Source organism: Thermobia domestica, chromosome 16 (assembly GCF_964235325.1).
Source record: "Thermobia domestica chromosome 16, izTheDome1.hap1.1, whole genome shotgun sequence".
In the NCBI taxonomy this organism is placed as follows: Eukaryota; Metazoa; Arthropoda; class Insecta; order Zygentoma; family Lepismatidae; genus Thermobia; species Thermobia domestica.
The window spans coordinates 262,129-279,355 of NC_137469.1; the positions used below are offsets into that span (position 1 = coordinate 262,129).

The window sequence follows — 17,227 nt, forward strand, 5'->3', positions numbered from 1 at the left end:
TGCTGAGACAACAAGAAGGATATTCAGATCAATGAGAAGGAAACTATGCGAGAAAGGGTGAAAACAAATTTCTAAATGGGTTGCATTTAACAACTGCACCAACAAAAGTAATGTGTGTGTGTTACATAGTGTTTTTTTTTTTTTTAATAATCAGTAAAATCATGTATGAACTGTTTATTACTATAGGCAATATTATAATGTTGTGTAATTGGTATTGTATTTTTTTTCATATCTTAAGTACTCTGTATGCTGCACACTTTGTAACTGTAACTTTACATTTTGTGTAATATGTAGGCCTAATCAATATCGGCCTAATGCACATGTTTGTAAATTTACATTCCTTTGGAAAGAATATTGAAAAAAGAAATAAAGAGAAGCGGAAGAAAACAAGGCCAACTATCGGGAGTGTGGAGGCTGGGTTTCTTTTTTTCTTCTATATTTTTAAGTTATTTAGGGGTCAGGGAAATCTGGAACTTTCGTCATGGAAAGTCAGAGAAAAGTCAGAGACCTTTTCTCCAAATTGTGTGGACACCCTTTTACATTTCCAAATGAAACTATATAAATTAGGTCTCCACTTCAAAAAAGTGGGGGGGGGGCAACTGCCCCTTTTGTCCCCCCCCCTAATCGCCGCCCATGGTTATGATCACTTAGGGTAGCCGCGTCTAGTACCCTCCAATTTGTTATTCTGTCGCCGAGTTGTAATGTTGTTAGTGTTATGTCCATGTTTGATTCACCCCCTTGTCTACTCCTGTACGTGGGCGGATGACCTTCCTCATTTTCTGCTATCATTTCTTCTACTTTCTGTCATTTGTCGTCTATATATCTACTCTGCCAAATTGGAGATTTAGCATTCGGTGCATATAAGTATGTCTTTGTGTTTGTAAGTGTCACAGAATTTGGTCATGGTATTTAAAAAAAGGTTCTATATCTAGACAATACTGACAGTAACAGTTTAATATCATAATTTCTCCATTTTGTGATTTAAGTTCTATACAATTTGTCCATGGGTCACTAAACTGGGTTAGATTTAGAATTTTGTAGGTTTTGTTTCTGTTTCCTTCCTCGTGTGTTTTGTTTTTCACCTGTGTTGTTTATAGGTTTTTCTCCTGCGTACACTATTTCTGTTTTTCCCATTAGTGTTATTGTTTTTAGTATAGGGTTCTTGTATTAAAATTATGTCTATATCTTCCTTCTCAGCGAGTTCTTTTATCTCGTCCATTACTGTAATTGACCCACCTGCGTTTATCTGCATTATTTTTATTCTTTCATCCTTTCTCGGTTCATAAATGCTTGTGGTCAAGGGTTATATATTTTAACGTGGGTGTGTGGTCACTCCGCTCTGTGCTCAAATACAATACGTCCATATAATTTGGCAAATTCCCTATACGAATTCTCCAAGTCGAGGGTCAGTAGTAGGGGCCCCGTTATGCGCGAATGACTCATCCTCACTCTCTTTTATGACCGGGGTGAAAGGTCAATGACCTGGCCCGGGGTCAATGACCTAGGGGTACATAGGACCACCCCCTCTAAATTTTGGCAGGGGTACCATGGCCCACCCCCTAAATTTTGGCAGGGGTACGTAGGACCACCCCCCTTAAATTTTGGAAATTGCCAAATCTAAAAATTTGGTATGGTAGCCTAGGACCATAGTATGTACCTCTATCAGTATTGGGTGTCTATGTCGTTCCCTTTCATGGGTAAAAAATTGCCAAAAATTCAAATTTCGGGGGGTTTTGACCTAATTTATCCCCTTTGATGAGGTGTTATTACCTTATATGGTTATATGGGTGTATACAGGGGTCCATTACCTTTCAGAAGACATGGGGATATTAATGCACCCCTTGAAAAATTTGGGAGGGGTACCTTGGCCCACCCCTTAAATTTTGGAAATTGTCCAATTTCAACATTTGGTATTATAGTATAGGACCCTAATATGTATTATGATAAATTTGGATGGTCCACCTCGTTCCCTTTTAGGGGTACCAAATTGCCAAAATATAAACGTAAGCAATACGTAGTACCACGTGTTTGGTTTTGACCTAAGTTATCCCCTTGGATGATGTCCTATTACCTTATATGTTTATATGGGCGTATACAGGGGTTCATTACCTTTCATAAGACATGGGTATATTGGTGCACCCCTTGAAAAATTTGGGAGAGGTACCTTGGCCCACCCCTTAAATTTTGGAAATTGCACAATTTAAACATTTGGTATTATAGTATACGACCCTAATATGTATTATGATAAATTTGGATGGTCCACCTCGTTCCCTTTTAGGGGTACCAAATTGCCAAAATATAAACGTAAGCAATACGTAGTACCACGTGTTTGGTTTTGACCTAAGTTTTCCCCCCTTGGATGAGGTGTTATTACCTTATATGGTTATATGGTCATGTATAGGGGTCCATTCCCTTTCATAAGACATGGGTATATTGGTGCACCCTTGAAAAATTTGGGAGGGGCACCTTGGCCCACCCCTTAAATTTTGGAAATTGACCAATTTAAACATTTGGTATTATAGTACTGCACCCTAACATGTATTATGATAAATTTGGGTGGTCCACCTTGTTCCCTTCTAGGGGTACAAATTTGCCAAAATTTTAGTACAACCACGTGTTTGGTATTTTGGCCCAATTTATTTCCTTGGATGAAGTCCTATTACCTTATATGGTTATGTATAGGGGTCTATTCCCTATCATAAGACATAGGTACATTTGTGCACTCCTTTAAAAATTTGGGAGGGGTACTTTGGCCCACCCCTTAAATTTTAGAAATTGCTCATTTTATATATGTGGTATTATAATTATAGTACCAATATATAAACATTTGGTATTATAGTACTGGACCCTAACATGTATTATGATAAATTTGGGTGGTCCACCTCGTTTCCTTCTAGGGGTACAAAATTGCCAAAATATAAACGTAAGCAATACGTTATACCGTGTGTTTGGTTTTTGGTCGATTTTATCCCCTTTGATGAGGTGTTATTATCCTATTTAGTTATATGGTCATGTATAGGGGTCCATTACCTTTCATAAGATGTGGGTATATTTGTGCACTCCGGGAGGGGTACTTTAGCCCACCCCTTAAATTTTGGAAATTGCCCAATTTAAACATTTGGTATTATAGTACAAGACCCTAATATGTATTATGATAAATTTGGGTGGTCCACCTCGTTCCCTTTTAGGGGTACAAAATTGACAAAATATAAACGTAAGCATTACGTTGTACCACGTGTTTGGTTTTTGACCTAATTTATTCCTTTGGATGAGGTCCTATTACCTTATATGGTAATGTATAGGTGTTCATTCCCTATCATAAGACAGGTACATTGATGCACCCCGGGAGGGGGTTCGGTATCATAGTACATGACTCAACATGTATTATGATAAATTTGGGTGGTCCACATCGTTCTCTTTTAGGGGTACAAAATTGCTAAAATATAAACATAAGCAATATGTTGTACCATGTGTTTGGTTTTTGGCCCAATTTCTCCCCTTTGATGAGGTTTTATTACCGTATATGGTTATATGGTCATGTATATAGGTTCATTTCCTATCATAAGATATGGGTACATTGATGCATCCTTTAAAAATTTGGGAGGGGTATTTTGGCTCATCCACGCGGTTTTAGAAATTGTTTAATATAAGCATTTGGTATCATAGTACAGGTCTCCAATATGTACCACTATAAATTTGGATGGTTCACATCGTTCCCTTTTCATAGGTAAAGAACTACCAAAAATCAAATTTCGGAGGTTATTGACCCCTATTTAGCATGTTATATGGTTTATTACCTTTATATGTTTATGTTCCCTTTTAAATTTGGGAATTATCAAATAACAAAATTCGGTAAACGTTTTCTAGGACCCATTGTAGATCTTGATGTTCCTCTTATGGCCAAATATTCAAAATTTAAATGTTATTGACCGGCTTTATTATTGAATAACTACAAGATTTATTACTTTTTTCATAAGACACAGGTGTATTTGTGTACCAATCTTAAATTTTGGAAGGGGTACATTTCTTATTGTCATATCAATAATTGGTAATTGGATAGTATCTCTTTCATTGGGTAAATCATTATGATCACGTGATCGGTTATTGACCTATGATGGGATTAGGAGTCCAGGACATTGGTACATTGAAACTTTGTAGGATAATTTGATAATGCGTCATTGGTTTTGATTATTCCCGCCAAATATAAACGTAAGCAAGACGTTGTACCACGTGATTGTCCTTGATGAGGTAGTGTACAGGGATTCATTTCCTTTGTTGTGGTACTTCTTAAGTTTGAGTACACACACACTTCTAGAAAACGGTTGGTTCTACTCAGGTAAACAATTGACGGACATTATTGACCTTATTGAACATATAATGATATGATTAACTCTAAGACTTAAGTATATCAAGAGAAGTATTCTTTAAATTTGGGAATGGTGATAAACAGAATTTTAACATAAGGTGCGAAATTTGAAACAATACATTGAACTTTAGTCACAGCTCATAGTCTAAGATCATTGGTGGTGATTGATTTGACCTTGAGCTTTAGAAATCTGATAGCTAACCTTATTGAATTTTATGACTCATAGACGAAAGGCAATACATGCTACAACAGTTTAAAATTTAATCATAAGGTGATGTAATCTGACACTAGCAAAGTTATTGTTAATGCAATTTGATTGGATGATCACTATCTTTCCTTCAATCTGATTGGTTGATCACTATCTTTCGTGCAATCTGATTGGTTGATGATTTTCAAATCTTTGCTGTATTCAGTTTTAAGTTTTGTTTAACATTTAAAAATCTTGGTTTCGTTCAACATTTTGCACTCACTGATAAATATGATCAAAACCGTTTATTTGTTAATCGAATAGTTAAAAACCGGATAAAGTTTGACGGTTAACCGTGAAACGTAAAATTTTTAGTTTGAAATTTTTTTGTTTGAAACTTTTTGTTTGAAAATTCTTGCTTTCAAATTTTTGTTTGAATTTTTTGTTTCAAAATTTTGTTTGACATTTTTTTTGACAACTTTTGTTTCAAAAATTTTTTGTTTAAAAATTTTTTGTTTGAAATTTTTTAAAATTTTTTCGTTTCAAAATTTTGTTTAAAATTTTTGTTTGAAATTTTTCGTTTCCAAATTTTTTGTTTGAAAATTTTTGTTCGAAAATTTTGTTTAAAATTTTTTGTTTGAAATTTTTCGTTTCCAAATTTTTTGTTTGAAATTTTTTGTTTCAAAATTTTGTTTGAAATTTTTTTCGCTTCAAAATTTTGTTTGAATTTTTTTCGTTTGAAATTTTTTGTTTGAATTTTTTTTCGTTTCAAAATTTTGTTTCAAAGATTTTTGTTCTAATTTTTTGTTTCAAAGTTTGGTTTGACATTTTTAAAAGTTTGTGCACTCATTAGTAAAGAACCGGAACTGTTTAAAACAAAAACCTCTGGCAACATTGTGATGCAATAGTACACGTCAGAATATGGGGTTGTACTTGAAATGAAAAAAAAAATCATTGAAATGGATCATTTTATTACACTCCACATACATCCATACCAGATAGTGGTTCTGGATATTGTCGATACAATGTATTTTGAACTTCTTGCACTAGTTTATCTTTAGCGTATAATTTTAATTCCAATTGAAGTCTCTTAAGGTCTATTGCAACATCAATTGGTGGAAACTCAATGTCCATTTGATCACAAATAAGCTGTTTATCAATACAGGTATGCACCCACGAACGATGTTGACAACCATCACAATATCTAGATACATGTTGTACAATATGCATGATACATTTTTCAAAATAGTACTTTTTCAGGAATATACTTGTTTTGTTGCACACTTCCACTGCATGTTTCACACACTGAAATACGTTGATGAATTTGTTCCATTCCGTTTGTGTTAGATACACCATGTTGCGAGGGACATGGAATGTACTCTTTTTACGTAACAGCACCATCTTCTCTTCGAGGACTGTACGAAGCACCACTTCATGATTTGAGCCTAATGATTTGACTATGGTCACATTTAGCTCATCATGAAAATAATCGTTCATTTGATCGATTCGTGCCATTCTTCACAGGTCAGTTGTACACCAAATTGTTCTGCTTTGCCCAATCGAATCACTGGTTCAAATGTTCTAGCACTGATACCAATCATCACATGTTTTGTTTGAAATATATTTATTGGATAATAGCTTGCGAAGATGAACTCTTTATCGTTAGAAGTACACATCTTTCCTCCTGAAACGCACTTGCTCAAATGATTTCGTGGGATGACACTGTATTTGCTGATTTATAGAACTACGGCTGACGTCATTGGTAAGAAATGTGCTGACGTTTGAATTCATGATTTCATCACAGTTGCTGACGTCATGCTGACCAACCAAATTCATACAACTATGTCTAATGTGCTGACGTTTGAATTCATGATTTCATCACAATTGCTGACGAATCTGGCTGTCAAATGGACATTGAGTTTCCACCAATTGATATCGTAATAGACCTTAAAAGACTTCAATTGAAATTAAAATTATACGCTAAAGACAAACTAGTGCAAGAAGTTCAAAATACATTGTATCGACAATATCCAGAACCACTATCTGGTATGGATGTATGTGGAGTGTAATAAAATGATCCATTTCAATGATTTGTGTTTTTTCATTTCAAGTACAACCCCATATTCTGACGTGTACTATTGCATCACAATGTTGCCAGAGGTTTTTGTTTTAAACAGTTCCGGTTCTTTACTAATGAGTGCACAAACTTTTAAAAATGTCAAACCAAACTTTGAAACAAAAAATTAGAACAAAAATCTTTGAAACAAAATTTTGAAACGAAAAAAAATTCAAACAAAAAATTTCAAACGAAAAAAATTCAAACAAAATTTTGAAGCGAAAAAAATTTCAAACAAAATTTTGAAACAAAAAATTTCAAACAAAAAATTTGGAAACGAAAAATTTCAAACAAAAAATTTTAAACAAAATTTTCGAACAAAAATTTTCAAACAAAAAATTTGGAAACGAAAAATTTCAAACAAAAATTTTAAACAAAATTTTGAAACGAAAAAATTTTAAAAAATTTCAAACAAAAAATTTTTAAACAAAAAATTTTTGAAACAAAAGTTGTCAAAAAAAATGTCAAACAAAATTTTGAAACAAAAAATTCAAACAAAAATTTGAAAGCAAGAATTTTCAAACAAAAAGTTTCAAACAAAAAAATTTCAAACTAAAAATTTTACGTTTCACGGTTAACCGTCAAACTTTATCCGGTTTTTAACTATTCGATTAACAAATAAACGGTTTTGATCATATTTATCAGTGAGTGCAAAATGTTGAACGAAACCAAGATTTTTAAATGTTAAACAAAACTTAAAACTGAATACAGCAAAGATTTGAAAATCATCAACCAATCAGATTGCAGGAAAGATAGTGATCATCCAATCAAATTGCATTAACAATAACTTTGCTAGTGTCAGATTACATCACCTTATGATTAAATTTTAAACTGTTGTAGCATGTATTGCCTTTCGTCTATGAGTCATAAGATTCAATAAGGTTAGCTATCAGATTTCTAAAGCTCAAGGTCAAATCAATCACCACCAATGATCTTAGACTATGAGCTGTGACTAAAGTTCAATGTATTGTTTCAAATTTCGCACCTTATGTTAAAATTCTGTTTATCACCATTCCCAAATTTAAAGAATACTTCTCTTGATATACCTAAGTCTTAGAGTTAATCATATCATTATATGTTCAATAAGGTCAATAATGTCCGTCAATTGTTTACCTGAGTAGAACCAACCGTTTTCTAGAAGTGTGTGTGTACTCAAACTTAAGAAGTACCACAACAAAGGAAATGAATCCCTGTACACTACCTCATCAAGGACAATCACGTGGTACAACGTCTTGCTTACGTTTATATTTGGCGGGAATAATCAAAACCAATGACGCATTATCAAATTATCCTACAAAGTTTCAATGTACCAATGTCCTGGACTCCTAATCCCATCATAGGTCAATAACCGATCACGTGATCATAATGATTTACCCAATGAAAGAGATACTATCCAATTACCAATTATTGATATGACAATAAGAAATGTACCCCTTCCAAAATTTAAGATTGGTACACAAATACACCTGTGTCTTATGAAAAAAGTAATAAATCCTGTAGTTATTCAATAATAAAGCCGGTCAATAACATTTAAATTTTGAATATTTGGCCATAAGAGGAACATCAACATCTACAATGGGTCCTAGAAAACGTTTACCGAATTTTGTTATTTGATAATTCCCAAATTTAAAAGGGAACATAAACATATAAAGGTAATAAACCTCTGTACATACCCATATAACATGCTAAATAGGGGTCAATAATCTCCGAAATTTGATTTTTGGTAGTTCTTTACCTATGAAAAGGGAACGATGTGGACCATCCAAATTTATAGTGGTACATATTGGAGACCTGTACTATGATACCAAATGCTTATATTAAACAATTTCTAAAACCGCGTGGATGAGCCAAAATACCCCTCCCAAATTTTTAAAGGATGCATCAATGTACCCATATCTTATGATAGGAAATGAACCTATATACATGACCATATAACCATATACGGTAATAAAACCTCATCAAAGGGGAGAAATTGGGCCAAAAACCAAACACATGGTACAACATATTGCTTATGTTTATATTTTAGCAATTTTGTACCCCTAAAAGAGAACGATGTGGACCACCCAAATTTATCATAATACATGTTGAGTCATGTACTATGATACCGAACCCCCCTCCCGGGGTGCATCAATGTACCTATGTCTTATGATAGGGAATGAACACCTATACATTACCATATAAGGTAATAGGACCTCATCCAAAGGAATAAATTAGGTCAAAAACCAAACACGTGGTACAACGTAATGCTTACGTTTATATTTTGTCAATTTTGTACCCCTAAAAGGGAACGAGGTGGACCACCCAAATTTATCATAATACATATTAGGGTCTTGTACTATAATACCAAATGTTTAAATTGGGCAATTTCCAAAATTTAAGGGGTGGGCCAAAGTACCCCTCCCGGAGTGCACAAATATACCCACATCTTATGAAAGGTAATGGACCCCTATACATGACCATATAACTAAATAGGATAATAACACCTCATCAAAGGGGATAAAATCGACCAAAAACCAAACACACGGTATAACGTATTGCTTACGTTTATATTTTGGCAATTTTGTACCCCTAGAAGGAAACGAGGTGGACCACCCAAATTTATCATAATACATGTTAGGGTCCAGTACTATAATACCACATATATAAAATGAGCAATTTCTAAAATTTAAGGGGTGGGCCAAAGTACCCCTCCCAAATTTTTAAAGGAGTGCACAAATGTACCTATGTCTTATGATAGGGAATAGACCCCTATACATAACCATATAAGGTAATAGGACTTCATCCAAGGAAATAAATTGGGCCAAAATACCAAACACGTGGTTGTACTAAAATTTTGGCAAATTTGTACCCCTAGAAGGGAACAAGGTGGACCACCCAAATTTATCATAATACATGTTAGGGTGCAGTACTATAATACCAAATGTTTAAATTGGTCAATTTCCAAAATTTAAGGGGTGGGCCAAGGTGCCCCTCCCAAATTTTTCAAGGGTGCACCAATATACCCATGTCTTATGAAAGGGAATGGACCCCTATACATGACCATATAACCATATAAGGTAATAACACCTCATCCAAGGGGGAAAACTTAGGTCAAAACCAAACACGTGGTACTACGTATTGCTTACGTTTATATTTTGGCAATTTGGTACCCCTAAAAGGGAACGAGGTGGACCATCCAAATTTATCATAATACATATTAGGGTCGTATATTATAATACCAAATGTTTAAATTGTGCAATTTCCAAAATTTAAGGGGTGGGCCAAGGTACCTCTCCCAAATTTTTCAAGGGGTGCAGCAATATACCCATGTCTTATGAAAGGTAATGAACCCCTGTATACGCCCATATAAACATATAAGGTAATAGGACATCATCCAAGGGGATAACTTAGGTCAAAACCAAACACGTGGTACTACGTATTGCTTACGTTTATATTTTGGCAATTTGGTACCCCTAAAAGGGAACGAGGTGGACCATCCAAATTTATCATAATACATATTAGGGTCCTATACTATAATACCAAATGTTGAAATTGGACAATTTCCAAAATTTAAGGGGTGGGCCAAGGTACCCCTCCCAAATTTTTCAAGGGGTGCATTAATATCCCCATGTCTTCTGAAAGGTAATGGACCCCTGTATACACCCATATAACCATATAAGGTAATAACACCTCATCAAAGGGGATAAATTAGGTCAAAACCCCCCGAAATTTGAATTTTTGGCAATTTTTTACCCATGAAAGGGAACGACATAGACACCCAATACTGATAGAGGTACATACTATGGTCCTAGGCTACCATACCAAATTTTTAGATTTGGCAATTTCCAAAATTTAAGGGGGGTGGTCCTACGTACCCCTGCCAAAATTTAGGGGGTGGGCCATGGTACCCCTGCCAAAATTTAGAGGGGGTGGTCCTATGTATCCCTAGGTCATTGACCCCGGGCCAGGTCATTGACCTTTCACCCCGGTCATAAAAGAGAGTGAGGATGAGTCATTCGCGCATAACGGGGCCCCTACTACTGGGTCTTCTTTCTTCTTTTGTAAACTGATTTCACGTGTTCAAGCAGTTGTTCTGGGTCTGAGGTTATCCCGTTCGTTTCAAGTTCGATTTCGTCTACGTCTTCGAGTTTTGGGAAATATATGGTGCCTAACCAAGAGTCTTAGAGCCGCTGTCAATAACTTGGTTTCCTCTTATCTTCCTAGGATCATTTGGGTTTTTATGCTATTGTATAAATTTTTAGGGTCCTGTGAAGCTGTATTTTCACTTTTTCTTGCTCTTGTTAGTAGTCTATCCATTTTGTCAGTTTGTCTCCACTCTGTTCTCTTCTCCATCTCTTTGATATTATCTTCCTTAATTTTGGTTTGTGGATGCTCTAAATCCTTCTGTTCTTTCCTTCTTTCCCCATAAGCTACCGTTTCACTACTTTCTTTCTCATGGTATTCTAACGTTAATTTGGCTGTATTGAAGAGTTGTTTATCTGGTATTTTCATTTTTAAGGTTAGTTTCTTGGAATTTCTTATTACTTTATATATTCTTTTTATGACTTCTTGCGGTTGTTTACTCCACAGACCCATTGACAGTGCTGGAGCTGTGATTTCTTTCCTAATTTTATCTTTACTTAATGTAACCATTTGTATATATTTTAGTACAATTTCCAAATCTTCCATAGCTTCTTGCTTTCTCGATTTTATATGCAAAAAATTTTACGTGATATTTATTTGTGGAGTAATACACTCTGACCGCGTTGTTCGCTTCTTTTATATCTATGTAGTTCATTTTGTTTAAGTCAAAATTTTCATGTGTTTTGGCCACTTTCTCAGCAAATCCTTTTGGAAATGGGAATCTGGGTTTATTAGGTGCACTATGCATGTATTTGTATCTTCTAAATCAATGAAACTCTCCTCTATTGTTAAGACCTTTTCGATGCTACTTATTGGTGTTGATTCTTCCAACCAAATTCGAATTTTGTTTTGGAGATCAGATTTCTTCTAGCTTCAGATCTTTCTTTATCCCTTAGTTTATTCTACCGGCTTTTCCTTTACTTCTTTGTTTCTTTTTCCATATTCTTTTCCTGTTGATTGTTGAAAAAAAGTACGATGATCATCATAAAATATGACCAAATTTTTTCAAACATATGTATTAGATGAAGTGAACAGGGGCATATATTTTTTTGGTGACCCCGGGCCTATAGATGGGTATATATTGGAATAGTAAAAAGGGATTGTTCATGAAATAATATATTTGCCCTTGAATTTTTAACTTTTTTTACACGAAAAAAAAGTGAAAATATTATTTAATTTTTAAATTTTGCACCCTTCAAAAATTTTGCGCTCTAGGCACGGGCCTAGTTGGCCTAATGGGAAATGCGGAACTGGCCCTGCAGTTCTAAAAACGGTATTTCGCTGAGGGATAATGATTAGTCATTAGTGTTAATCATCTTGAAATATTTCTACCCACTGCTACATTTTTCATTGACTGTTTATAGTCCATTCTTTTTACAAGATGAAACGTGTGAAGGACGAATGTTATTAGTGTTGAAATACCAAATCTTGTTCAACGCTGGCAAAAGGGCGATAATTCACTAAAAAAGAAGCATCATGTGTGGCGTACAAGTATCTCAATAAAGTAGAATTTGTTTTTATTTATTGAATTTTCCTCGTATACCATGTGTAGCTGCTTTAAACGCTGAGAAACATATTTTAAGTTGTTTGTATTCCTTAACATTTTTTTTCAGATATAACGTCATAGGCCACCTGAAATTATGCATATTGCTTATTGGAGGATATGTATTGTTCGGAGAAGCTATTTATTTTAACCAAGGCATGGGAATATTGTTGGTTGTTCTGGGCGTCATGTCCTATAGTTATGTCAAGGTATGTGAAAAATTGTAAGTAATGTCGTGCGATTTGCCACATTGAATAGAAGCTACAAAATTGTCAGGTTTAGACTCTCACAAAATAGAACTAGCGAACACTCATAATCAAGTAATTATAATAGATTACATTACGAAGCTGATTGTTTCATATTTTGAATACTACTCCTCCGTATAACTTTTCTATCAGTATATGTGGGAGGCTAACTAACTAACTAACTCTTTGGCCTATGGAACCCGGAGGTTCAATGCCACGTTCACAAAAGCTCTCCACTGACTTCTATCCTTAGCCAACTGGATCCAGTTTCTATTTTGTATTCCTATTTCTGCGAGATCCATCTTAATATGTCCTCCCATCTACGCCTAGGTCTTCCTAATGGTCGTTTTATGATTGGTTTTCCAGTTAAGACTCAGAAAGCGTTCCTAATTTCTTCCATCCTGGCTATATGACCTGCCCATCTGAGCTTCCTATATTTGGTGACCCTAACAATGTTTGGTAAACCGTATAAATTGTGCAGTTCCTTGTTATGAAGTTTCCGCCATTTCCCATTCCCGTTCATCTTGGATCCGAGTATTCGTCTCAAGATCTTATTCTCAAATAAGTATCCACTTTATCAAAAGAATTATTTGATATTTTAAAGCATCCATGATTTGTCGTATTACGATCCCGACGAACTTCCATGCATTTAGTTCCCTCTGCATTTACTTCTAAACCCATGTTCCTGCAAGCATTTAATAAGACCTCTGCATTTCATTCTATTGTTCTCTTATCATCCCCTATTAAATTTACATCATCAGCATACGCCATACATGGTGAATACTATTCAATTCTAGACCCTGGTTGCTATCGTTGATTTTCCTTAGCTATTCTGTCGTGGTCCTCTCAATGTTAAGAATGATGTCCAAACGTTTTCCTTTAAGCACGGTTTTAATTTTTGGGAAGAGCCAGAAGTTGCATGGTACTAAATCTGCTGAGTAAGGCGGATGTGGAAAGACAGGAACACTTTTTCCCGCCAAAACTCGTGGCTGCAAAGCAAAGTGTGACACGGCGCATTTTCGTGGTGAAGAAGGAAGCAATTTGTCCATGTAATCAGCGGTTAAAATGCTTTTCACGGACCCATACCAGATGTTAAGTTCTTCGGAAAGCTCTCGAATAATCATTCGCCTGTTTGAACGAACACTTTTTGCCACTTATTTGCACGTTTTCTTACGTTTTGGAGGTTAATGGACGTTCCGAATGTTGCTCGTCTTCTACCGACTCATTTTCGCTTTTAAATCACTCATAACAGTCTTCAGAGTTACAGCATTATCGCCATACACCAATTTCAACATCTCACGAGTTTCCTTGGCATTCTTTTGCACCTTGAAACAGAACTTAATGTTCGAGCGTTGTTGATACGCGACAGACACGGTAAACACAATCTTAATCTAGCAACTCTGGACGCTGACTGACAAGTCTGAACGTATTTCAACTTGACACTGCCTGTCTAAACGGATCACGCTATCGGACAAATTAGATCAAATAGTTATAACGTCAGCAGTTGCTGCTTTAAAAAAAAAAATCCTTCACCGTATTTTTTTATCACCTTGTATTTCCAGTTGAGTTGACGTAAATATTGAGCTGGAAAATTTTCTAAGAATTAATTTACTTTAAGCATCATTCGAGATGTGTATTGGGCAGTAGTTTCGTAATTGATTATCAATAAAATGATCCCACGATTGTTCAGGATAAGCTACCTTCTAAGGCATATCGAATAGCTACTGTGTAAATATGTTGTATTAAACTATTAGTTCAGCGCAACAACTTAAGGGACTAATTTAGCACAGATTATAAATATTCACTTGGCTAACCTTGGTAAACGCCTGTTATTTAGTAATTGTCAAAACTTTCAATGGTTGCTTCTTCAGCGGCGTTTTCTTAGTGTTTCCAGTAAGCAAACTCATCACATCATATGGTATCCACCGTTTCTTGTGAAAAATGAAGAATTGGAGTAGTGATTGGTGGATTAGCAGTGTTACGATCTCAAGGTGACAACACACTTGAATGAACGCCTACGACATTTCGACACATTTGTTTGAGATTTTAATTAATTATCATGTAAATTATAATAATGTAATGCTGTAAATTTCTATACAAGTAGTGACTGTATGTACTGTAGCACTGAGCATTATTGCTCCCGCTAGAGCTTTTGACTGGTACACTCTGTCTCAAAATCGATTTTAACTAATTATTATTAAATTCTTCATGATCTTTAAATTCTAAAACTTGGCGTGACACTCTAATGGATTGCACGACACACCGGTTGGGAACCACTGGTATAGCACATCTGTACCATTCAGGAATGTTTAAGTAATATTTAAAAAAAAAATGTGTGAGAAGAGTTCTGTGAAAGCTCATATTTTTAACGGTACATCCGTTGTTACTGATATCACTAAGGTGGTTGTATATATTTTTATTACTAGAAGAAACAATTTTCTTTTATTCTTCTGTACCCCAACGATGTATGTCATGTGATGTGATGATTTTATTATAGGTGCATTAAGAAAACGCCGGAGAGGAAGATGGGAGTTCCGATTGAAAATTGCAATCCAGGCGAATCAGTTCATCTCCTCATGGAATTCAAGTACTGATTTTTCTTTTTTCTCTTACAGATCCAAGAGCAGAAGGCGTACAACGTGACGAAAACCTTAGAGGAAGGGAGTCTGAAGACATGAGAGCGCTAAGTGCCAAAGTGTACTTATGGCTGCCTGATCGTTGGGATCATGTTGATTCTATTGTTACATGTCTGATACATATACAAAATTAATAACTGATTGTTGTTGGTAGATATTGATTTGCCGCTCTGATGAAGTTGGTAGTTGACAATAGAATAAAAATATGAATTGTATTTGATCCTACCATCTTGGACATTCCAGAATTTTTAATTTTATTTTGTGGTCGTTTCTGTGTAACCGATTTCTTAAAGAAGGATTTAATTTCAGTAGTCGTTCTAATTATAAATGATAATGATTTAATTCGCATAAAATACGAATAATTAATATATTTGTCAGAAGTAAAAAGATAATGTAGTGGTTGATACTGGCAGCAGTTGGGCGATTATGCTAGTCACATCTGAGAGTGTAACTTCCTTTTGGTAGATTAGTCATTAGGGAGGCACTATAAGCACAGAAATCAGATGATACTCCAAGTGTGTCTTTTAAGTAAATGTATTAAAGATGCTCTTATATTAACACTAGCTGAAATACCCATTCTTCGCATGGAGCCTATATTTGGAGGTCAACGCCTGTGGGAGTATCACCATTGATCTCAGCAACCGCGAAACCTATGAATTTGACACTAACTGATGATAAATCTTTTATTGACCAGCCTACCTAATAATAATAATGATATCGGACATTTTCTATACTTTTACATGTCCCGGTAAACTCTCCCCTGAGACCCTCCTGGTTCGAATTTTAAGAAGACGTTTCGTCTTAGTCTGGGGCCTCGACCAAGGTACCCGTGACCAAAATTTGGTAACTCTCGATCCACTCGTTTGGTCCCCAGACCACAGACAGACAAACAAACTCTTGATTTTATTTATATTAGGAGCCATATTTTCAGTGGCCTGGAGTACCATACTGGTGACTACGTAGTAGGTTGCTGATCGTCCCACAATGTTGTTACTGGCGGAAGAGTCGGGGTCCCACATGAATTCTAACGAAACTAATTGTATATATTTGGTTATGAAAGAACACTTCTAAATATATTATCTATCCATGGGATTACGAGAAAAAAACAACTTCAAAGTTGGAATATGTTAGAAACATCCATTGGATTTATCAGCAAAAAAAAAAAAGCGCAGTTACAAATTTGTTCAAGCGCGAGTATTTTTTTTCCATTGGTATCAGCGGTAGTTCTTTAACTAAACATGTGTAAGTAAAGTATTCATTCAAGAGAGCACAGTGCAGGGGTGCAAATGATCTCTCCCGTGGCTCCATTCCGTAATCGCTGCTAATGATGGTTGAATAGGAAAGGATGTTGATTGGATTTTATTTCCAACATACAGAAAATGGCCGATTGTAATTTCTATGTATAATGTTTGTTGTGTGTATGTAACTTTTCTGTATTCACATTCCATTTCATCTTACTGATTATTGTAAATACATTTCACTCAAATATTCATGTGACTCATCTTTAATTTTAGATTATTTTTTAAGGAACGTTTATATTCTATAATTTACCTGTATTATGAAGGAAGATTTAATGTTGGAGCCTTTTGTTACTGGAAAAAGTTCATAGCTGTAATCGTACACAAATACAGGAATTAAATGCAATATTTAAATGTCTTACGGAGTTAAATGTAACCATAACAAATTGAAGGAACCTAACCTGGGAATTTTATTTTGTAATTAACTAAACCTTATGTTACTCCTTACGTCAGCTTTCTGTTTGTATGACTATATCACATACGATTTGGAAATTAACTTGTCATATGTGATATTTTAAAATTGGTTTCACTACAAATCCCATCTTAATCAATCTTTAAAGTTTTATCTAATGTCAACGTTTTCTGTCAAGAATTTCCGTTCTTATATTACACACAAAGACAAATTCTATCGCTGTAATACAAAAGAAAACTGCATCTTTCAATCAAAAAATATACAGGGTGTTTCAAAACAACGCCGACGTTTCAGATGGTTCC

General features: G+C 35.0%; 1 protein-coding gene across 1 annotated transcript in view; it reads left to right on the plus strand.

The window, feature by feature from the left end:
• Window positions 1-16,871, plus strand: part of LOC145672861 (solute carrier family 35 member E3-like) — a 48,788-nt gene extending 31,917 nt beyond the window's left edge. Inside the window, exons 5-6 of the mRNA XM_081742025.1 lie at window positions 12,405-12,543; window positions 15,195-16,871. Coding sequence (XP_081598151.1) covers window positions 12,405-12,543; window positions 15,195-15,257 — 202 coding nt within the window. The 3' untranslated portion in view covers window positions 15,258-16,871. The remainder of the gene's footprint in view (window positions 1-12,404; window positions 12,544-15,194) is intronic.
• The last annotated feature ends 356 nt before the right edge of the window (window positions 16,872-17,227 follow it).